The 23,675-nt window shown below is 47.0% G+C and overlaps 1 protein-coding gene across 1 annotated transcript in view; it reads left to right on the plus strand.

The window, feature by feature from the left end:
• Positions 1-23,675, plus strand: part of SCAMP4 (secretory carrier membrane protein 4) — a 406,064-nt gene that overhangs the window by 204,763 nt on the left and 177,626 nt on the right. Inside the window, exon 5 of the mRNA XM_069649502.1 lies at positions 15,946-16,047. Within this exon, the coding sequence (XP_069505603.1) occupies positions 15,946-16,047 (102 nt within the window). The remainder of the gene's footprint in view (positions 1-15,945; positions 16,048-23,675) is intronic.

Below are 23,675 nucleotides of genomic sequence, written 5' to 3' on the forward strand. Positions count from 1 at the left end.
GTTTCATGGCAATCTTTTTACTTCAGACATGGAACATAACTTCAAAATACTGCAGGGGTGGCACAGAGACCCGACAAACCTCTCGAAAATGTTCACAGGAGTGTCACCAGACTGCCCGAGGGGCTGTGGCCAGGCAGGGACCAGAGGCCACATGTGGTGGTTATGCCCGAAAGTGCAGTCCTACTGGGAATCCTTGAAGGATTGGATAGCGGAGGTAGCGGAGCACTCTCTTCCTCTCAACCCGCTGACCATGCTGCTGGGCCTCCCTCCGGAGGAGGCAGAACTGTACCGGTACCCAAGGATGGTGAAAACTATGTTAAGGGCGGGCAGAGTGGCCCTGGCCCAGAAGTGGAAGAGCCCGGAAACGCCTTCCAAAGACGAATGGATGAAAAAACTCAAGAATATGTTCTTGATGGACAAATTGACTGCCCTGGTGAACAATGACTCTTGTTCGTTTCTCGCAGACTGGTATGGGGTCCAGCAGACATGGGGATGGGACGTCCATTAGTGTCGGGACGGCACCCCCAGATAGCTGGGGCGCGAACGTCCCTGAACAGGTATACACCCAGTGGGGGGTTCCCACGACCCGGGGCGACATCAGCCTGAAGCCAGATATAATGCGGGTCACGTGTCGCGCTGCTTCAAAGACTGAGGGCACGATATGAAAGTCTGGTTTCCTTGCAGTTGTTATGTTTGAATTGGACTTGGGGGGGGGGGGGGGGGAGGGGGTTGACAGGGGGGGTAACGATAGGGGGGGGGGTTCGGGGTTTATGCACTTTTTGTTTTTTTGTGTTTTGTCTTTAAAAATGCTAATAAAACCAAAGTTTAAAAAAAAAGCTATATTGAGGCATGCCTGGTAGTAAACTGGAGCATCCCTTTCACTCTTGAAGTGCAAAACATCGCAAGCGTCAGTTCAAAGACAGCATCTAGTATTACTCTGTAGAATTCAGTAGGTAGCCAGGACTTTCCAACCATTAAGGCGAAATGCAGCTTTTTTCAATTCATCGACACTGAGGTCCAGGTCCAACTTTTTTGTCAGCATTGCTGTTCGTTCCCGCCATGGAGTACAACTTGGCATAATAGTCCTGAAATTCCCTATTGATTACTCCAGGGTCATGTGTCAAATGGCCTAAGTTCACCTCAATGGCACATATTAACCTCTCGTTATCGTGAACCCTTAGGCGATGCACTAGCAAACAATCGCATCTTTCGCCCCCTTCATAGTAGTTGCACTTGGTCATACAGAGGTGCTTTTCAGCCTTTTCAGATGGCATTTTCTTAATGATTTTTTTCTTGCATACAAGTTCACTTTTCTTTTCCGCTTAAAGAAGGGTTTGTTATATAATCTTTTTCTAAATTTTTCACTTTGAATTAATATCTGTATCACATGATTTCCACCTTTTGCTTTCGGAGCTGATCAATAGACCTTGCATACAGCACTTTAATGCTTGCTAAGTGGATTCCACACTCACCTCACCTGTCCAGTTTGTCTCAATTACTTATCACCCTCATTAAGGGCGTAAATATTACAAATTACAATATCCGAGCCCTGTACCCTCACAGATGTCGATAGAATCCTTCCCTGCTTATCTTTTATTAGAAGAGGGAAAACCTTGCCCACCCATTCTCTCCGTAATTTGTTTACGTCAGATTCAATCAGGTGGGTCTCTCGTTAAAATCCCTTTTCTTTTATTAGGACAGTTGGTGTCATTACCATTCCTCAAAATCGCCCTCAAAGTTTGCTTTGAATGATCATTCATAGCTACAGCACTTGAATCCCAGCCTGAAACATAACTCGGGTGATCAAGGAGAACACCAGAATAAAAAAAAAAAGAAAAAAACAAATGTTTTCGTATAGCCAATTCTGACCACTAAGACCACGTAAGCCTTAAAATTGGCCTCCCAAGAGTACCAAACCCCACCTCTCCCCATCTTAAAAATCCTTGAAGTCAAATATAAGCTTTTCTGCCTGACGCCTAAATAACCTTGATGGGCAGATCATAACCTCACGACAGATTATCAATCACAGCCGAGGAGCACCCGAAGGCTCCAAACAAGACGGACTACAACAATACGAGTGATATAAGACCATAAAAGCCCCAAAATAAGCCATCAAGTAACGCCACACCACTGAGACCAAACCATCCTCTCCCAGCCACATGCTTGGGTACCGGCACAACCCCATCCAAGCTTACTGCCATCGGAATCGGAATGGACAGTAAGGGGTAGACACCGCAGATGCTTCATAAAAACACCACATCAGTCTTGCTGTGAGTTCAAGAAACGTCTTAAAACTCACTTGTTCAACCTAGACCCAGATTAGTCTAGACAGCTGTTTCTATTAGCTCAGACCATGGTCTTCTGCACCTTGCCCGCTACCTGTTGCGTTCTTGTTTTGTTATTTGTGCACTTTGAGGCCCAAAGGTGAGTAGCGCTATATAAGAACTTGAAATAAATAAACCACATATATCTCTTCAGAAGCAACCCCTTTGAGGAACCTTCATCAATCGGAAAGAACAAAGGAGCTCAACAGAAACCTCTTTTGGCATTACATCCTACACACTAGAGTACAAGTGGTTTAAATCGGGCAAGACAAACCACTCCCCATTGAGCAACTCAACCATATGAGCAGTATTGTGCGTGAATCAATTGACCAATTCAAACATCATGCTGGAACAAAGCAGTAACAAGATGGAACACAGATGACTTATTACATGAGCCTGCAACTTGTATAGTCCTATATAGCACAAATGACAGGCCTATGTTGTTGAAGGCAAACATGACATTCATGACACTTGCCGGATTAAAGCAAAGCCTCTAGAGATCGCTGGCAATTTCTCACACCTACATGGACAAGAACTGCACGAACAAAGCAGCGCAGCACATATCTGACTTTGCCATTCAGCTCAATAAGAACAGCTTGGCATAATTCCTGGCCATCCACACACCACTAATGCCAAACTAGAGTATTAATATGTCCCTCCCTCTCAACACACTAGGATCAGTCATGAAGATGGAGCCACTCAACGACCTCTGTTTCAATGGACTCCCTTTAATGCTCTGTTGGTAGAGGATGACAAGATCGAAAAGGACAACCCCAATGAGAAAGAGCTACAGTGTTGGATTAATGAATGCTACCTAAATGCTGATGAGGCTTCTACAAAGCTTCAGAACAGCAACAAGTACACCATTGCCAAGAGAAATGTTGAAAGCCAAGACAATGCTGTGCCAGTCCCCGAAGCTCACTAATGGATTATGGGTGATGGCTGAGCTCTCCACTGCACCAGGAACCCCCAACTACAACCTATTCCGGACATGTCGGGCTCCAGAAGTGTCCACTGCTGCACCCCCATGCTTCATAAGGCTTAAGGACAGACATAAGGCCAAATATTCTGAACTAAGTAACGACTTAGTGGAGATGACGACAACTTGAACTTTAACTTGAACCCTAAATCACAAAACTAGGCACCGAGCCAGGCGGGAGAACATGACCTAGGGACTCCTCATGCATTCAAGTCCAAGGAGCCGCCATACTCCACACACTAAATCAAGACCCCAAGACAGGTCAAGGGCATGCAAAGTCATGAAAGTCGAGGAACTCTTCCTCCCCCACCCCCCCAAAGCCCCTCTGCTGACCTCACCAACACCCATCCAATCGCAGTATTCCACCAAGGCAGTGCACCCCCATCATGAAATCACCAACTTCTGCAGATACCCTGGAAGAGCGCTGAACCAGACACCAACTTCCACTCATCACCATCCACACGATTACCTCTGTTCTGAGCCTCCGTCACCTGCAACATGTTATGCAATATATATATATATATTTCTGAGGCTTGTGGAATCTGCTTAGATCACATGCTGTGCATAGGCCGACATCTAGTGGAAGCTGCAGAGTATTACAGTTTGTTTTTTCGAAACTCGAAAATGGGCGTCAACACAGGGCGTGCCAGTAATACTATCCCTAGTGTGACGTCCACTGTACCCAAGATCCCTCACGCGTCTAGGATCCTCAGATTGTTTTTTTCCGCCATACTGGTCGGAAGCATCTTGCGGAGTCCCCTGGCCTTAGCCATACTTTTGCTAAAATTTAAAATTATTAATCTATTGACATCCTTCCCCACCCCAACGTCGAACTTCGACACTCGACGCCGGCTGGAGAAGAAATCGACCGTCGGCTGCTGCACGACGGATTTGGGCCTTGGAAGGCCGCTGGCCTCGGCCCGGGCCTGGTAGGCCGCTGGCATCGGCCCTGCAAGTAGGGAGAGTGGGGGGTGGTACATACTCTACACTCTTGGTATATAGGTACACCCTATACATTTCCTACACTTAACAGCCCGCTGCCTCAAGGTGCGTATGGAGGGTACCCCTTTTCAATTCTGCCCCAAGTGCAACCGCAAATACCCTTGGGTCGACAGGCACGCCACGTGCAATCTCTGCTTGCCGAGGGACCACCCCGAAGCAAACTGCAGAGTGTGTAGTAGGTTTAAACCTAAGACACTTAAGGACCGTTTGACGAAGCGTTGGGCCCACCACGCCAGGCAGGCGGCCATGGCAGCGGAGGGCGCCTTCAGCGATGGCAGCGACACCGTACTTTCGGACGGCGAGGGCATTACGGCGTCGAAAGACAGCCGAGCGCAGGTCCCCGACCTCGGAAGGTCGTCCGGCAGGGCGACTATGGGGAAGACCCCCGGTGACGCAAGCGCTTCACATACTACACACACTAAATACACTAAGTCCAACCGAGACTCGACAACGTCGAGTTCTCGGAAAGAGGCACAGACAGAACGGTCCGATTCGGTGTCCTCTGGGCGCTCTCGATCAAGATTGCCGCATGACTCCAGGCAATCATCCACTCTTGCCAAGAGTGCCTCGCTCCCTAGGCTAACAGAAGTTCGATCGTCGGAAGACGAAGACGACTTCCACCCCCAGGCTGCGCTCCAGGAGACGGAGCCCGCAATTAAAGCCAGCGAGGCCCCACGCTCGAAGGACAGGGACACCTCTCCCGATCCTCGACGCCAGGCGTCGAAAAACTCCGGAGCCACTAAGGGACAGGGAAAACATTTTTCTACGCACGGGGAGGGGGGAAAACAGCAGAAGAAACTACCTGTACATTCTTCCACACCTGTGAAACACTCCACCCCCCCTAAACAGACAGACAAGCCCAGGTCTGCTGATAGGTCCACAACCAGCAAAGCTACTCAAGACAAATCCCATAGACTTGCTGAGAGAGTCATTCCCAGTTCCAAAAAATGGTCCAGTGAAGACATAGATAGGGTCATGTCAAGAATGTCTTCTTTGGCTGATTTTTATGATAAAAATCCAGAACATTTCCTCTCGTATGATCCACAAGGAGCCACACCCTCAGGCTCTACTGATCCTATCCCCCCCGAGTAAGAAGGCCCGGTTTGAAACCCCGATGAGGTCTGAACCCTTCGAGGTACAACCTTACGCAACACCGTACTCACGGTATCAAGAAGAGGCTTCCTTTTGTGGAGACCAAGAATTTGGTATGATAGAAGAGCAAACCGGGACGGGCTACTATGGGGATGATGAGGAACAGGAAGAAGAAGAGGATAACCCGGAAACATACAGAGTGGATTCCCCGGTAGAGAACGAAGCCCCGGTTACCGACTCCCCGGTCGATAATCGGCCCCTCCTAAATGAGGTTCTCGCTCGCGCAGCAGAACATTTCCACATTGACACCCACGGTGTACAGGAGGAAAGGGACTTCGCAGAAGAGTGAGTGGGAGAAAGGAGGCCGTTTGCCCAGACCATCCCTATCCTTAAATCCATTCAGCGGAGAATAGATCCGTCCCTGGTGAACCCAAACCTCACCAGAGCAGTCAATCCCAGGGTTGAAAAACTTTTCAGGGCAGCTCAGTCTGACCCTCTCTATATAAGAGGGCATCTAAAGCCAGACTCCCTAGTTGTTACCAACACTCGTAAGAGGGCTGGAACACCCTTGTCTTCGTCAGAAGCTCCTCCCGACAAGGAGAGCAAAAAACTATACGGTTTCGGCAGGAAAGTAGCCTCAACGTCCACCTATCAAGCAAGGATTGCTAACTCCACCACCCTGTTGGCCAGCTACAACTGCCATCAGTGGGAAGAAGTCGCGGCTCTCATAGCCTCTGCTCCTGAACCGTTAAAGGGTCAATTAGCTCGGATTTCCGCAGAGGGTTGAGCCGTGTCTGGTTGCATTTTGAAAGCAACCTTCGACGCCGCGGATAACGCAGGCAGATTGATTGCAGAAGGTACTGTTATCAAGAGACATGCGTGGTTACGGCAGTCTGGGTTTAAGGCAGAAACTCAGGCATCATTGTTAGACAAACCGGTGGAAGCCGATCTGTTGTTTGGTAAGGCGGTCGAGGACGCACTGAAAAATGCCAAGGACGAATACGAGACACTCGAATCCATTGGCCAGTTAACCAATAAACCCCCTAACCAGAGAGGGAATAGTAATTTTCGTCGCCCACACGGCCAAAATTCACAGAGAGGATCTAACCATTCCCAGGGGCAGGGTACACAGTGGAAAAACAACCAACAGTCTACCCAGGGTTACGGCAGAGGTAATAGGAGAGGTCGTGGTAAAGGCAGAGGCAGCCCCAGCAAGGGAGGCGGCACGCCTCCACCAAAGCAGTGACGCTCAGTTCAGGGTCCCTTCTCACGCAACCCCAGTAGGGGGACGCATTTCAAACTTCACCCAGGCTTGGGAAGGGATCACATCAGACAGATGGGTGCTGTCAACAGTATCCACGGGATATTGTATAGAGCTACTGCAGCGTCCCAGGAACCATCTTCGACGACAGAGTACACTCCTTAGAACATCAGAAGATTTTCCTCGAGGAGATCGCCATTCTTCTACAAAAGGACGCGATAGAACTCGTCCCGGGACACCAGGTAAACAAGGGTATTTATTCAACTTACTTCCTTGTGCCAAAGAAAGACTTGACAATGCGCCCAGTATTGGACTTAGGCCTGCCAACAAGTATGTCAAGCCCCAAAAATTTCGTATGACCACGCTACAAGAGGTAATCCCCCTCCTAAAAAAGGGGATTACATGGCAACCTTGGATATGAAAGATGCTTATTTTCATATTTCCATGTTCCCAGCGCACAGAAAGTACTTGCGCTTCAAGGTAGACAGTCGCCAATACCAATTCAAGGTACTGCCCTTCGGGATCGCTTCAGCACCAAGGGTATTCACCAAGGTACTGGCGGTGGCGGCTGCACACCTACGCAGGGAGGCAATCCCAGTGTACCCTTATCTGGACGACTGGCTCATAACGGGGGAAACCCCAGGAATTTGCAGGACAAACATTCAAAGGACTATCGACCTCCTCCACGAATTAGGCTTCTCAATCAACGAGAAGAAGTCAAGCCTGGTGCCAAGCACCTCAAAACAATTCCTAGGAGGAATCCTGGATACCCAGGAGGGGTTGACCTTTCCTTCAGAAGAAAGAATTCGGAATATACTTCTGCAAATTCTGCATTATCAGTCCGGTCAACAAATAACGGTACGCAAAGCAATGCGTTTACTGGGCATGATGGCGTCATGCATTTACCTGGTCCCCCACGCGCGCCTGTGCGTGCGTCCCATGCAGGAATGGTTAGCGAAACAGTGATCTCAGGCAAGTGGTCAGTGGGACGATCTAGTGGTCGTTTCGCCAACACTGGTACAAAGCCTTCACTGGTGGACAAGAGAGAATCTCGCAAAGGGGAAACCCTTTTACGATCCCAAAGTACAGGCAGTAGTCACTACAGATGCATGTCTGACGGAGTGGGGAGCTCACCATCTCCACCACACAGCTCAGGGTCTCTGGTCTCACTCAGTGGCCAAGAACCACATCAACCTCCTGTCATCACAACATGTTCCAGGGGAGCTCAATTCCCTAGCGGATGCTCTGAGCAGAGACTCCCTCCCAGAGGAACACGAATGGGTTCTTCACAGAGAGGTCGTAGAAGATCTCTTCTCTCAGTGGGGTTTCCCCACTATAGACTTATTCGCCACAAGCGAAAACAAACAATGCCCAGGATTTGCATCCATGTTCCCCCAACCAGACTCCCAGGGGAACGCCATGTGGATGAACTGGTCAGGGATGTTTGCGTACGCTTTTCCATCAACTCCTCATCAGGAAAGTGGTGAACAAGATGAACAGGGAATCGATTACGCTCGTCCTAGTTGCTCCCATGTGGGCAAGACAACCGTGGTTCCCACACCTACGCAGGATGGCAGTGTGCGAGCCCATCAAACTTCCAGCCTGGTACAACCTACTGTCCCAGCACCAAGGTCAAACAGTGCACCAGCAACCCAATTCAATGAACCTGGCAGCATGGCTCCTGAGGTCATAGAGTTTGGACACCTCAAATTGCCACAGAGGTGTATGGACATCCTAAAGGAATCTAGGAAGCCAAACACAAGGCACTGTTACTTTGACAAGTGGAAGAGGTTCGTTATCTGGTGCCAGAGTAGACAAATCAACCCAGTTGATTGCACTCCTTCCACTATTGTTACATACACGCTCCACCTGCTAGATGCAGGATTGGTTTTTAACTCACTGAAAGTACACCTGGCAGCTCTCTCTGCTTACACCACTTCCCATAGCAAAGTCTTGTGGTGGAAAGTACCAGTAGTTAAAGCCTTCATGGAAGGAGTAAAGAGACTTCACCCTCCTATTTCAAATCCACCGCCAGGATGGGACCTTAATGTGGTGCTAGCTAAGCTCATGGGCCCCCCTTTCGAACCCATGCATAAAAGCAGTCTCAAACACCTGACTTATAAAACGGCCTTCTTAGTAGCTATTACTTCTATAAGAAGGGTCAGTGAAATTCAGGCTCTGTCAGTGCAGGATCCCTTCTTTACTATCCATAAAGACAAACTGGTTTTACGCACACACCCTAGGTTCTCACCTAAATTTATATCAAAATTCCATGTAAACCAGTCCATCGAGCTTCCGGCTTTCTTCCAGAATCAGCAAAGCTCGGCTGAGGTGAAACTACACACCCTAGATGTGCGTAGGGCGGTCCTCTACTATGTAAATAAAACAAGACCGCTAAGGAAAACAGATCAACTGTTTGTCTCCGTAGCTACAGGCAGAGAGGTGGATCGCGTCTCTAAAGGAGCCATCTCGAAGTGGATTATTAACTGTATCCAGCTGTGTTACTCACTCTCTGAAAAGACTCTGCCTTTTATGCCAAGGGCCCACTCTACTAGAGTCATTGGGGCCACTCTGGCTTTCATTGCAAATGTTACCCTCGACACCATTTGCAAAGCAGCTACTTGGAGCTCTATTCACACTTTTACTCAGCATTACTGCATTGACACCCATTCCAAGACAGATACACAAGTGGGACAAGCGGTTCTAAGACATTTATTTGCTCATGACCCTTCTCACATCCCACCTCCTTCTTCTGGTACTGCTCGCTAATCTATGCACAGCATGTGATCTAAGCAGATTCCACAAGCCTCAGAAGGGATACATTACTCACCGTAATCGTATTTCTGATGCTTGTATCTGCTTAGATTCACATGCGACCCACCCTTTCTCCCCTCCGAGAGAAGGCGCATGATTGCTTGTAGTCTTACCTTTCTGTCTATCTGCTTGGATTATCTGTACTCACGCTACTCCTCATGCTACCTCATGTCAGAAAAAATACAATCTGAGGATCCTAGACGCGTGAGGGATCTTGGGTACAGTGGACGTCACACTAGGGATAGTATTACTGGCACGCCCTGTGTCGACGCCCATTTTCGAGTTTCGAAAAAACAAACTAATACTCCGCAGCTTCCACTAGATGGCCTATGCACAGCATGTGAATCTAAGCAGATGCAAGCATCAGAAATATGATTACGGTGAGTAATGTATCCCATATATATGCTACCACAAACAGACCAAGCCTCCCCCAGGTGGCCATATTCCTCTGAGTGGGCTGGCCTCTCCTCTTTTTCTCCTTGCCTCTACCTCTCAACATCCCCTTGTTTGAGACCTCAACATCCACCTGGATGTTTCTAATTCCTCCTCTGGGCTTTTCTGCAACCCCTGCGACACGCTCTCTCTCTCCTTCTGCCCACTGGTCCAACACACTGTGCCCGACATACTTTGCCTGTTCTCATCTTTTCAGAAATCCCCTTTGCTGACCCTCTCACCACTCCTCTCTCTTGGACTGACCACTTTCTACTTTCCTCTCACCTGAAACTCTCTATCCCTCAGGCAAAGCCTACCCAAGCACTGTCCTCTACTTTCGCGGTCATTCAGCCCATTAAGTGTGTATCAGTGGATGACTTTGCCTCTACTTTCTCTGCTCCACCTGCTCCTGCGGCTGCCTCAGTCTAACACAGCTCTCTCTAATCTGCATCTTTCTATCTCCACCACTGGTATGACTCCGACCTCGCCTCCTGAAACGCAAGAGCAGGGTGTCTGAGAGGAAATGGATGGCATTGGGCGAATCCTCTGGCAAACTGACCTGCCGCCTGCTCCAAAGGCAATAGACTCTTTCCTGTACAAGAATAGAGCCCACATTCAAGTCTGCGTCTTTGCGGCCACTAACAACATGGCCAAACTCTTAAAAATCCACAAGGAACTGGCCAATCCTGCTGCAATCTCTACCTCTCCTGTTCCTCCGAGGCCCTATGTATGGCTCTGGCCTCTCATTTCACCACTAAAACTCAGGGCATCCTGTCCTCTATCTCCTCTTCCTCTCCCGCTCTCAGTCCCCCTTTGGCCAACTCTCCCTCTCCTCTTTCTCTCTGACAACACCTGACGAGGTTTCTAGACGAGACTGATCTATGAAAGTGTTGTCCAAACCGGTGCTCCCCTGTTCCTCCAGAACCTTCAAGGACCACATTGACTCCCTCGCTCCAGCCTTGGCCGATTTGTGTAATCACTCTTTCACCACTTGAACTTTCCCCTCTCTCCTCAAGCACTCCCTTGTGCACCCCCTCCTCAAGAAACTGTCTGCCAATCCTACCCGTCGGGCAAGCTATCACCCGATCTCAATCACCCCGTTCTTGGGCAAACTCCTGGAAAAGCTGGCCATCTCCCAGCTTACTACATACACTGAATCTATAGGTTGTCTCCATGACCATCAGTCTGGCTTCGGAGCTGACAAAGGTACGGAAACTGCTCTCCTAAACGCCATGTAGATCTGCTCTCTAACCTTGATTCCAGCATTCCTTCTGTCCTCATCCTCCTTCCTCTGCCATTGACAGGGTCAACCACGCCATTCGGATCAATCGACTGTGAGAACCTGGGCATTACGTATCAGGCCCTGGAGTAGTTGAGCTCCTTCCTATTGGACCGCCCTCCCATGTCCAACTTGGTTCCTTTCTATCCGCCACCTCTCTCTCCACCTGTGGTGTTCCCCAGGGATCTAGCCTCTCACCCTGGTTTTTCAACCTCTACTTGGCCCCTTTGGCCTACCTAATCTCTACCTTCTACTCTAACTTTCAGTGTTATGCGGATGACACTCCGCTCTTCTTCAGGCTCCCCTCAGCCTCCTTTCCTCTCTCGCTCATTCCTGACTGTCTATCCAAGATTCAGGATTGGTGCGCCCCCAACAATCTCTGCCTTAATGCCAGTAAAATGGAGATCCTTCTCATTGGGACTCCTGATGCCGCTTTCCCTCTCTCACTCTGGCCGCCCTCTTCCTTCGCCTTTCTGTGAGGCTAAAAACATTGGTGTCATCTTCGACTCCACTCTCTCTCTTTCGCTCTTCGCATCTTGGATCTCGCTAAGAAGTCCCACTACCAACTGCACCTCCTCAGAGGTACTCTTTCCTTTCTCACCTTCCGCCAGAAGCTCACTGTCTCCAGAGCCGTGATTCTCTCTAGACTGGACTACTGCAACAGCCTCTTCCTCAATCTGCCTTCTGCTACTCTCTGCCCTCTGCATCTAATCCAGAACTGGACTGCAAGGCTTATCCTTGCCCTCAAGCCCACGGATCGTATCTCTACAGCCTTGAAATCTCCCCACTGGCTCCCGGTAGCTGCAAGGATCAAGGTCAAGACCCTTTGCATTGTCCACAAGGCTTTCTGGGGCCGGGAACCACACTATACCCAACGCTCTCTTCCTAAATACCTTAATTCACGAGCCCTTCGCTCAGCTACCTCCAACTCTCTAAGGGTCAGCCTCTTCCCTCGGAAGATCGCTGGGGGGTAGATCGCTCTCCTCTGCAGGTGCCTCCCTCTGGAATGGCCTCCCTTGCCCTCTCAAAATGGAGCCGGACCACCTGAAGTTCCGATGGCATATCAAAACCTTTCTCTTCTCTGCTTTCTCTCTCTCCCTCTCTTGCTGACCTACCTGCCTGCCACACTGACTTGTTGCTTGGCCACCCTCCGAGTCTCACTGGGTACCAGGCCCTCCTTAATCAGTCACCCCTGCACTGCCTCTGGGCTTCCATGCACTTCGGGACTGTAACTATAACTTCTACAGTCCTTTGCCTCCTTGCACTTCGCCAGAGCCGCTCTGTCCCTGTGCTGCACTTACTCTGAGAATTGCTGCCCCATCGCTCTTCCTGGGGCTCCCCCTTCCCCGTTCCCCTTGCTCTCGCACTTGCACGATCTGAATGACACTAGGCATAGTAAGATCATTTGTCTTGGCCTCCCTCTGTCTTGTCCTCCCTTGCCTTGTTGCGCCTAGAAACAGTGTGCAGGCGTGTTATAAATGACTTATCATATTCTCATATCGACTCTCCTTATCACCCTCTATTAGCCGTGCAAGACTCTCCGGACGCGTGGAAGCCTTTTTGATATATTGGGCGCTGCCTGACTCAGCCCTTGGAGGAAAGGACCCACAACCTTGCACACTCATTCATACCTGTCCACCTGTAAACATAACGTTAGCGTGACTACTGCGATGATGATGGCACTACAATGCCCTGTGTGTGGATTTCCCAGAACTCCACAGTAAGCTGTTAGAAATAACGGTAATTCCCTAACTCGAGACTTATTTAACGGTTTTGCCACCATGCTGTGCAACATTAAACATATTGTAAAATATTATCCAAAATGACTAAAATTAAAGCAAGGAGTAAGAGGATCATTAAGAGGAGAGAATTTTGGTTTTACGCCAAGGATGAAACCGATGATGGGAAGGAGATGAATGATTAGATAGGCGGGAGAGGTCCAATGTTTTGGAGTTAAAAGTGAGATTAAACAAACATAGCACATCACGAAGTACGGGGGATTTAGAAACAGTACTAGAACTGAGAATGTGAGTGAGAGAACATGAGGAAGTGTAAAAGGTGTCTGGGGAAGAGATAAAGCAGAGCGAGGCCATGGATGCATTTGTACAATATATTAAGACAATGGAAAAGACTAGAATCTAAGGATAAGAAAGATGAAGAGAGCGGAGAGAGAGCAAAAAGAATTGATAGTTTATTTGTATAGCGCCTTTCAAAGCGCTTCAAGGCAAGGGAAAATACAATGACATTCTTACAAGTTCTTGAGACATTAAGAATGTGAAATTAACTATCGTACTAAGCCTGATGACATTTCTGATTGTGCAAGAGCTTTGACAATGATAAGGGGGAGGTTTGGAGGGGAAACTCTTAAAATGGCAGCTGACACTTTTTAATATAACCAGTTATTGGATTTAATGTTTGTAAGAAAGAGGGATAATGTAGAGGGGAAAATGGCAAAGTACCAAGCCTGTGCCTAGAGGAGAGGATGAGGGGATGAAATGTATCTGGCCAATTAAAGGGTAAGTTTCAGCAAGAAGATAGGAAAAATTGTTGGACATAACCAGATAATCCAAGTGAAGCATAGATTGGTCGACCGTGTCAAAGGCTGCTAATAGGTCAAGAAGGACCAGAATAAAGGGAAAAGTTAGCATGGCGGTAAAAAAAGGAAAGCATTTGATGCATGAAGAGCATTTTGTCGAATGGCAGTGTCAAAAGCCAAACTAGAGAGGAGGAAGGAGGGAGTGCAGTTTAAGGAAGGAAGAAACCTGTGATTAAGCAGCCCACTGCAATAGATTTGAAAGGCAGCGAAGAGATTGAGCAAAGTTAACAGTACGGTTTGGTCAATGGTGGGTTGTTAAAGTGTATGGATAACCACCTCTTGTTCAAAAGAGGGAGGGAATCATGGGGTGGTGACAGATGTTCAGGAGACTGGTTAGAACGGGAATATGTTGAGAATATATTAAAGGAATAAGGATAAGGGTCGTAAGGAGATGCCGTAGGGTGAGCTAGAGTTAAAAGGGAGACAGTATCGAATCAGGAAGAGCTGAAAAGAATGATGATAAAGCGGGGGAAGATGAAAGATTATTGGAAAGGGGAGGGAAGGTATTAAGGAATGTAGGAAGAGCACCTTAGAAACATAGTCCATGAAATTGCAGGTGAGAGGAGATGAGATCTCAGGAGAAAGGGAAAATAATATTGCTAAGAAGTTCATTAATTACAACAATGGGCAGCAGGGGAGGTCCAAGATACAGCAAATGCTTCGATGTAAGGAGGGCAGTGAACAACTTCCTTCCAGGAGCCTGCAGGTGAACACAGCAGAGGCGGTCAGCCCAGAAAGCCAGGTCAAGTGCTTTGGCACATTAAAGAAATCCATAGGCATACTTTTTTATAATGTCTTGCTCCACAGCCCTGTTACTGTTGCACAGTCTAAATCTCCAACATTGGAGCAATCTGCTTGTCGCACAGTTTGTGAAATACTAGATATGTGTTGCAGTACACGTTCTTTTGGTACTAACAGTGGACTATTCTAGTTTTTTTTTAATCAAGTTATAATGAATAAGGGTGGGATGAGGTGATGAACTACACGCTCATTACATTGTAATACTTTCCCACAAATTTGAAGACTTTGAGAGGGCCCCTGATCCCTGAATGTCCTCTTTTATAGAGCATGGTTTGGAAAGTTGTACACATATACCAGAATGTCCACGCATACCTCACTTTGGAGTAGCCTTGCTGTTTGATCACTCCTTCATATATCTTGTGCACAATACTCTTCATCTTCCTTGAAGCCACTCTCAGTTGTTGGCAGTCTAACTGATGATTACCAATGGCTGCACTGTCTTAATCTTCAACTGAATTGATGAGTAAAGATTTCAATCCCTCAGCAGTAACCAGAGCTGCTACAACCTTGTCCAGAGGCTCCCTGACAGTTATTCGGTTGAAGAAACACTGTGCTGTGCGGCATACTGATTTTGTAATTGCCTGCCAGCCCAGTGTATCAGCCAGAGGGAAGCCAGGGCCATTACTGTTGAGACCAACGCTGTTTACCCCGTGTTAGTCTGTGTTGAGACCCTTGAAAAATATCCTCAATGCTAATGGAGAAGCAGAATATCTTTCTTTTCTTCTTGACATTCACTCAATGAGAATAATTCACTTGTAGCAAAAGAGCTCTTTCATAGCAGGAGGTCAATTTAAAGAATCTACTTCAGATAGGCCTTTGTCTTGATAATGAAGAGAAGCTGGTGTGGCTCAGGATGAGATTGGTAAGTAAAAATGTGAAGCACTCTGAGCACAGGCTTGAACCGGCAAATATAGCCAATCTTTAGCAATCTAGTGATTTGCCCACACAAAAGGTGGTTGCTAATGGTAAGTTACCTAATCTGAGATTTGCTGTTTTGTGGATATGTTTATGATGAAACTGAAAACCGTTTTAATTATATCTGGACGAGTTGCGGTAATGGAATGTGTGTAGCACTTAATCTCCACTTAGAATAACCAGCCTCTTAGGCTTGAAGCAGGAGTAAAGATGAGGTTTCTTCAAGGGTAAACATGTCACTTTGCAAGCTATTATCCAGGAATAAAAAGGTCCTTCAACCGCTCAATGCTTCAAATGCACATAGATCATTCCCTACTTTTCAAGAATCAAAGTATTAGTTACCAATTGTTTGATGGTGAGTGCAGATCTTAAGGCCTGGTTTCATTATTATACTTATGGTAAATGTCATGCTCACCCATTCTGTCCCCTAAATGTCTTTCTCTTTTACAGGTCAGACAGCTCTTTTAACTTCATGACCTTTTTCTTCGTTCTGGGGGCCCAATTTGTCCTTGCTGCTATACAAGCGATTGGTATCTCTGGGTGGGGAGCCTGGTAAGCAGATTAACGATGCATCTTACTTTTCTTCATACTGTGTGCATTGTCTGTCATTTTGCTCTTTCGCAGTCACTGTTTTTCTCTGTCAATGCTACATGCCTCGTTTTTCTTTCATCAGCATTTCTAGTTTTCCTTTCTTTGTAAAGGCGCCAGCTTTCCTGTTTCCGGTCCAAGGTTTTTGTCCTATTTAGCAAGGTGTCCCTTTTCCGCACTTGTTCACCCTTTTAACTAGTTCGTACTACCTCCTCACCCAATTTACATTTGTAATCCCCCTGTGACCAAGAATGGTTATTGACGTAGTGGGTCCTTTTAACCAGACTTGCCATCTCAGAAAGATTAAGGCGCTGAATCCTCTTGGTTCAAGGACCTTGATCATGCATCATCAGATTTCACTCTATTTCAAGGAAGAATGTGGTGTTGGACAGGACAATTGTTATTGGGTACTTTAACCTAATTTCCTAGAACATGCAATTTCCGTGGAAACTCTAACATTTACAACGCCATTAATGTGATCATTATGCAATGCAAACTATTCACCATTCTTTTAGACGCTTCCAGTCCTCTGACAAATTTAACATGAACCAGATTGTTGAGATGGATTTTCAGAATCCGCCTTGTGAACAGATTCCTAGAGACCACTGTATATTTTGGTGAACCGGAAAAGACAATGGGGCTCATTCCAAGCTTACCGGCAACGTTGTTTCCACACCGGCATACTACAGGTCTGCCTGCTGGAGCCGCTGTGCCGGACAGGTTGGAACCTGCCGGACACAGCGGCCACGGTTAGCAGACCGTCACGGAAGCACCGGCACTGCTATTACCGGTGCCAGTGCTTCCTTGTTCCCCATTCCCATATGACGTTCCCCCGGTGTTACCGGCAAGTCAGGCGCCGGTAAATATTACCGGTCCGGTGGTAACCCGCTGGTAATACAGGCACAGTTACCGCCGGACTCGTAATGACCCCATTGTCTAGGAAAACTCTATGTGACTGACGAGTAAGGCTTAGATTTACAAGTGTTTGGTGAAGGGTTCATGTAAGCACACATAGGCCACTCTTAATAACTCAAGCCAGGCAGAATGTATACAAATAAAGTAATATTTATTAGACCTTGAACATACTTGTAACAATATAAACCACCGGTAAGTAACCTATCAACCATCCATAACCTATCAACATATGCACATTAACTTTTGTGTGCACTGGCCACAGAGAACCAACACTTTATTTTTCAAGCAGTTCGATCAGACTTGTAGAGCACTATAATATAGTAAAGCAAGAGAAGAAAAATAAAGCAAAGTAATAAACCAGTTGGAGATCAGAGAGTTAAAAAACAGAATACACAGGCACTATACTTAAAAAGTCCTTCCTTGGAATGCATGGAATCACACAATATGGCAGCTGCTCTGCTTTCAATGCATGCTTTTGTTCTATAGTAATGAGAACGTGAATGCAAGAAAGTATTGTTTTCGAGCGCCTTTCAGGAGAGCATGGTCCCAACTAGTTGATTCACTACAAAGGACTGGCTACAAGCCTGAATAATATGACACTACTTATTATACAATCCCCTTTAAAGCTTGTGTTGCAATCTGATTTTGGGGAGTGTAGTTACTCCTAGTGTTTCCATGCCCAAAGGTCTACAACCATTCAAGTTATCCTAAAATAAGCCAGTATAATGCAGACCATATCAAGGTTAAATTCCTATTTGGTTTTGGTACAAATGGTAACAATTTAGTTTCATTTTGTGGTTAAAAAAAAAAGTTCTACAAAGTATGTTTGCTTGACATAGCAATTTGCAATGCTATTGTCCTGCAGGGGTTGAAATTAGGATTTGTTGACCTGGAGCAAAAAGCATCTCCTGGGAATCGGGCATCACACTTTAGCCAGGGGCTACCTCAGGGGAACCAGGAGCTAGTACATTGTGCACAGCAAATCTAACTTGTGTGCAAGATGCAAACTACCTTTTGTTTTTTATATATTATGTAATATGCTTTAAATGCCCCTTAGGTGGGTCCTTAATTTTTTTGTATACACATTCCCTAACCCTCACAGTTAATATCGCATATCTAAGTTGGTATAGCACAACTTGCCTGGGACAGTCAGATATAGCTCTTGGTTGCTACAGATAATTCTTTGTGTCCTGCCACGCGCTGTTTTCTTATGCCAGCATGTCATGGAGTTGGCACAAGTAAACAAGACAAATGCTTCATTAATTCCCAGTAAAGTCCTCCTCCCGGTCCTTGTCCAACTAGCGGTTCTTGTCCATGCCGTGGTGGGCATGGTTAGCAGTAATGTTGTGGAGGACAACTCCATCCAGAATAAAAAAGACTCATTACAATCTATGATTGGAAATGTAGAAACTGTACGTGTCTGGCAGCAGTCCTTCTGATCCCTCATTTCATACTTAACCCTTCTCACAATCTCAGCCCTTGTTCTTTTTCAAATCCTAGTCCTCACCGTAGTCCAAGCTGGCCCTCATCTCAGTCCTGGTCAGTCCTTGTTACTGTCTTCGACTTCGTGACACTCCTCACAAGCCTCCAGACTGCGACTAAAACCGTAGCCATTTTGCTTGTATTTTCAAAAATGCAAACCTTTTTTCTTTTTCTCTTTTTCAGGTTGTGCGCCGTTGGCTCCTAGCTCTTACAGTCAGCATTCTCATTGAAAGTATTCTGTTCACTGTAGTGAACAAAATGCTTTTTCTGTGTTCTACTGTAGCAGTATGCAAACTCTAACTTGTTATGTTACTCAGATTTATAACGTGCGCGTACACCCGAAGGCATCTTGATGCAAGGATAGTCACAGTAGTACAACATCAATCTAGGGCATTAATGAAAGCGCAACAAGCGACGGAAGTGCAGGTGGTTCGTGATCAGCCTCAAAGTTAAAGGGAGACAATTCCATAATTTACTAGCAATGAAAAGGCTCGACCGCCCATTCCTTGAAGACGAAATCGGAGGACGACCAGACAGTCACTGTTTGACCGAAGAGGGCGGCCAGGAATATAAGGCGTGAATTTATCCTACAAGAAATCGGTACCAGCCTGGTGGTATGCCCGGTGAACAAGACAGAGAGATTTAAAGACTATTCTTTGTTTCACCGGGAGCCAGTGCAAAGAACGTAGCACTGGGCTAATGTGGGAACCATAAGGGGTGACTGTGGCTGTCCGAGCCGCCAGGTTCTGCAGCAGTTGTAGGCAATGGATTAGGCCCGAGGGCTGGGCCAGGTAGAGAGCATTACAATAGTCCTGCCTGCTGGAAAAAAGGGAAGCCACAATGGGAGGACGAAGAGAAGGCGGAAGAAAGGCAAGGATCTTCCGAAGGACCCTCAGTAAGTAGCGTCCAGTCTGGCACACTGCACTCACCTGTGATGTCATGGACAGAGAAGCAGAGAGATAGACCCCAAGATTTGTAACTACTGTCACTGGAATAGTCACCCAGTGAGGATGGCTAGAAGGCCGAGGACCAAGAACAGGATTCCAAGCAGGCGCCCACCTCCAGGACCTCAATCTTGTCCCAGTTGAGTTTGAGCCAATTGGCGCCCATCCCACCCTCCACAGCCGTCACAGCAGTCACACATACGGGACGGCACCTCCTCCTGGTCCCGATTTAAACGGACCAGGATCTGCGTGTCATCCGCTTACGAGTAGCACCTGAAACCTTGAGAGCGGATGAGGTCAACCAAAGGCTGCACCTAGATGTTAAATAACATTGGGGACAAAGCAGGACCCTGAGGGACGCCACAGAAAAGAGAATAGAGAGAAGACGGAAACAGAGGTAAAGATACTGATTGGCCACGATCTGTCAAAAAGAGGTAAACCACTCCAGAACAGAAGCCGAGATGCCGATAGAGGCCAGGCAGGAGAGGAGTATGAGGTGGTCGACAGTGATGAAGGCCGCTGATAGATCGAGTAGAATTCGGTCCCCCACACGACCTACATCGACCAGCCTGGCCAGATTATCCATTACTGAAACTAGGACACTTTCGGTACCTCCCCCGGGGCGGAAACCTGACTGAAAGGGGTCAAACACAGAGGAAGACTCAAGAAACCCGGAATGAAGTGGAGATATCAAGGCCTCAAGAAGCTTCATAAAGAAGGGAAGTAGAGAGATAGGGTGGAAGTTGGAGAGAACAGTGTCATCCAGTGACGGCTTCTTTAAAAAAGGGACCACAATAGCCTGTTTACGTTCTTTAGGGATCACACCAGAGCAACACGAATGGTTTACTGCCTGGGTTACCAAAGGAATAATCTCGGGCAAGAGATCTTTAAGAATGAATAAATGTAGGAATAGGGTTGAATGGGGCTGCGGATTTCAAGTGGGCTTTGGCCTTCAATACAGCCTCATCAGAGAATACAGGGAAGGTTGCCCAGCCGGAGGTAGCTGGCTGTCTGCGCCCTATGGTGGTCACACCGGTGCTAACCTGCGTGCGACGAATATTGTTTCGAATAGTAACAATTTTGGAATGGAAAAACTCATCAAGTGCATCACACTGTGACTGAGAAGCAGGCGCTGTGGGAAGAAAATGAGCTGTAGAAGCAAAGGATTTAACGACCACAAATAGCTCCTTTTGATTGAGTGCTGTTTCAATCTTGAGAGTAAAACATTTCTGTTTGGCTGACTTAATAGCCAGATGATAGTTTCTGAGAGAGTGAGGCAAAGGCCAATTTTTCGCAAGGACTATAAGAAGAGCGCAACTTGCGCTGTGCTTGACGAAGCCCCAGTTTAGCCACTCTGTTATTCCGTGTACCATCCCTGAGACTGGCGGCCATGCAGCTGCATGGTTTTAAAGGGTGCCAGTTGATCAGCAGTAGCTAGCAGCGCCTTAGATAGGGTGGAAAAATACACAGACAAGTCAGTAGGACATAGTCTTCACCGCAGATGCCAAGACAGACTTATCAATGCCATGCCATTTCCTCTTAAGAACAGTGCCTCCAAGCGGTGTAGGAGGGGAAACTCCAAGGGTTACTAAAAAAGGGATCATAAAGTGGTCAGACTACCACACCCGGGACTGCAGAAAAAATAAGATCCATGATTACCCCCCCCCCCCCCGCCCCAAAGACGATGAGTGGGTTCAGTGACATGTTGGGTTAAACCCAAATCCATCAAACCCTCAAAAAAAATATCTAGAGTAGGGACAGGAGGAGGGTTAAAGCGGATATTAAAGTTGCCTAACGCTATAAGATTTACATATTTCAGGTGAAGCGAAGCCACAAGTACCAGGAAAGGCAGCAGGAAACGCATATGCGGGCCAGCCAGACGATGGACCAGCAGAACATGAACAAAGTCGGAAGCAGAGATTTCCAAGCGCACTAAAAAAGCTTCCATGGTCAAATCCTGGACTACCGATACAGCAGTAAACTTGAGGGTGGCTTTAAATATAACGGCTATCCCACCACCTGCATGAGGTGAAGCTGTCTTCATTAATTTGTATACCCCTCGGGCAAGAATTTGGGGAAACATGGGGGCCGAGGTGGCTGTTAGCCAGGTTTCCGTAAGACGAGGTATATCTGGACCATCATCACAGATAACGTCGTAAACATGATCAGCATGTGCAACCAGGGAGCACAAATTAAACAACAAGGGACTCGCAGATGTGTTGGAGCTGGAACAAACCACAACAGGAGAACAATATAGCAAATAAAAATTCAGGGGAAAACAGTACCTGCCTGCCGGTGCCTTATCTAATAGACATAAGCGGTAGTAGTGGGGAGAACACGCAAGAGGCCAGCCCCTGAACCCGGACGGGCCAAGACGGGCTTAACTTAAGCGCAACATGCTTTTTCCCCGCTGCGCCTGACTGCTGCGCTGTCTGTGTATTGCTATCCTGTATAGGCACATTGTATAACCCTAGGCAATCCCCTCCCACTGCTATGAACAGGGAAGAGGGGCTGCCTCCCAGGGAGTGTGGGTAGGAAATAAAAACAGGGCTGCTGGTTTCCAAGCACTAGCCTCAGGATCCTCAGTGAGGCCAGACACCCTCAGACCCGGTCCAGAGCCAGGATACAAGGAAATCAAAGCAGGTAAAGCAAATTAATTGAAATAATAAAACTGTAATTCATTTAGCATGCATGCGCAGTATGCGGCGGCCAGTCACCCGCTGTGGCCTGGGTGAAACCCGTAGATAAGAGGAAAATAATGATGAAAATGATGAAAATAAACAGAATAGAACAAAGGCAGAACCACAAATAAAAGCACCAAGGCAATTGCCTACCGTGTGCATCCCAACTTGTGTGGAATATCCCAACCTGATGACCACATTCTGTAAGCTTTGTGCTTGCAAGCCAAAAACGAACCGAGGAGGTCTCAAGGTGATCATGCAGCTTGTAGGAAGGCAAACTGGGAAGAAAGACATGGAATCGCACAGCTAGCTGGACTGTTTTAAAATCAGGCTGACTTGCACAGCATTGGAAGGTCACATTTTGGATTACCCATTAATGGATCACATCGAGTTAGCTGAGCTAGGTCAAAGTGTCCTTTAGCAGGCTTTATTACTGTAAGTTTGCTTCCTCCACTATTAGCAGTTGCCTCCCCCAGTACTTAGTTGTACTAAGTGCTTTATTGTCATCATTTCTTAAAATGATAAACTATTTTCACAAGCAGTAGTGTTTGGTCCTTCTCCTTGTACTGCCGACACTTCGGCAGCAGAGTCTGCAGAAGAAGTCTGTGGTTGTTGTGAAGTGAAGGGTTTGCAGAGTGTGATTACGCAGCAGCAGTCCTCAGCCAAGTGCTACAATATAAAGTCAACTACCAGACCGTAAAAAAACAGTCTCTTTCACATTTTAAATCTTCCTGGCTTTGGTATGATAAAGTAAAGCAGAAAATGTACTTTGACTTTTGCACTAAATCTATACTCAGAAGCACGGCAATAATATGGATTGCATAATTGCAAATTGTACCCCATCCCAAATACCCATTGCCCAAACACTGAATCATGCAGCAGAAGCGCATGAAGGAAGTTTGCTTGTTGAATTAAAAATTAAGTTCAATACGATACGCATGATAGCGGTTGAGGATCTGCGATTTACTACGCTTAACAGTCCGCTTGGCTTGATGCATACAAGAATGTTGGATGGATCCAAAACACATTTCTTCTGCATGTGCAGTGTGTATTGCTGTCATTGCTCAGGAGCCATTTACAGAGTTTGGTTTGTAGTACCCCTTCCATTGCCATTCTCATTGACTGGCTAACATATGTCAAGTAAGACAATTGATACAGATGGCCTCAGAAATCCACAGACAAAATTAATAGATTTAAGGTCTTTTATTAAAGTTTTAAAGAAGTGGTCTGGGAAGACACGGACACTTGAAACTAAGGGGGTCCTTATAGCCCTCTGGAACGCCCCATGGGCTCCCTTCACCCTAGCCCACTTAATCTATAGAAAGACAAGCCCTACTATTGGAAGTCTTTCTAATCTTGAGGGAGAAACCTAAAGGCTGTGGCTCTTTCTAGCCATCTCCCTCTGGGACTTTCTAAAGAATACTGCAGGTCTGTTGGACTGCCCAATGTCACCAGGTTTCCTCTCTACCCTTATAATGTTGGTCCTGCTCTCAATCCCTATCCCTTCCTCTATATCTAGGTCTGCTCTGCTCCCTCTGTGATTCTCTCTCTCTCTCTCTCTCTCTCTCTC

Source organism: Ambystoma mexicanum, chromosome 1p (assembly GCF_040938575.1).
Source record: "Ambystoma mexicanum isolate Mex_15411 chromosome 1p, UKY_AmexF1_1, whole genome shotgun sequence".
In the NCBI taxonomy this organism is placed as follows: Eukaryota; Metazoa; Chordata; class Amphibia; order Caudata; family Ambystomatidae; genus Ambystoma; species Ambystoma mexicanum.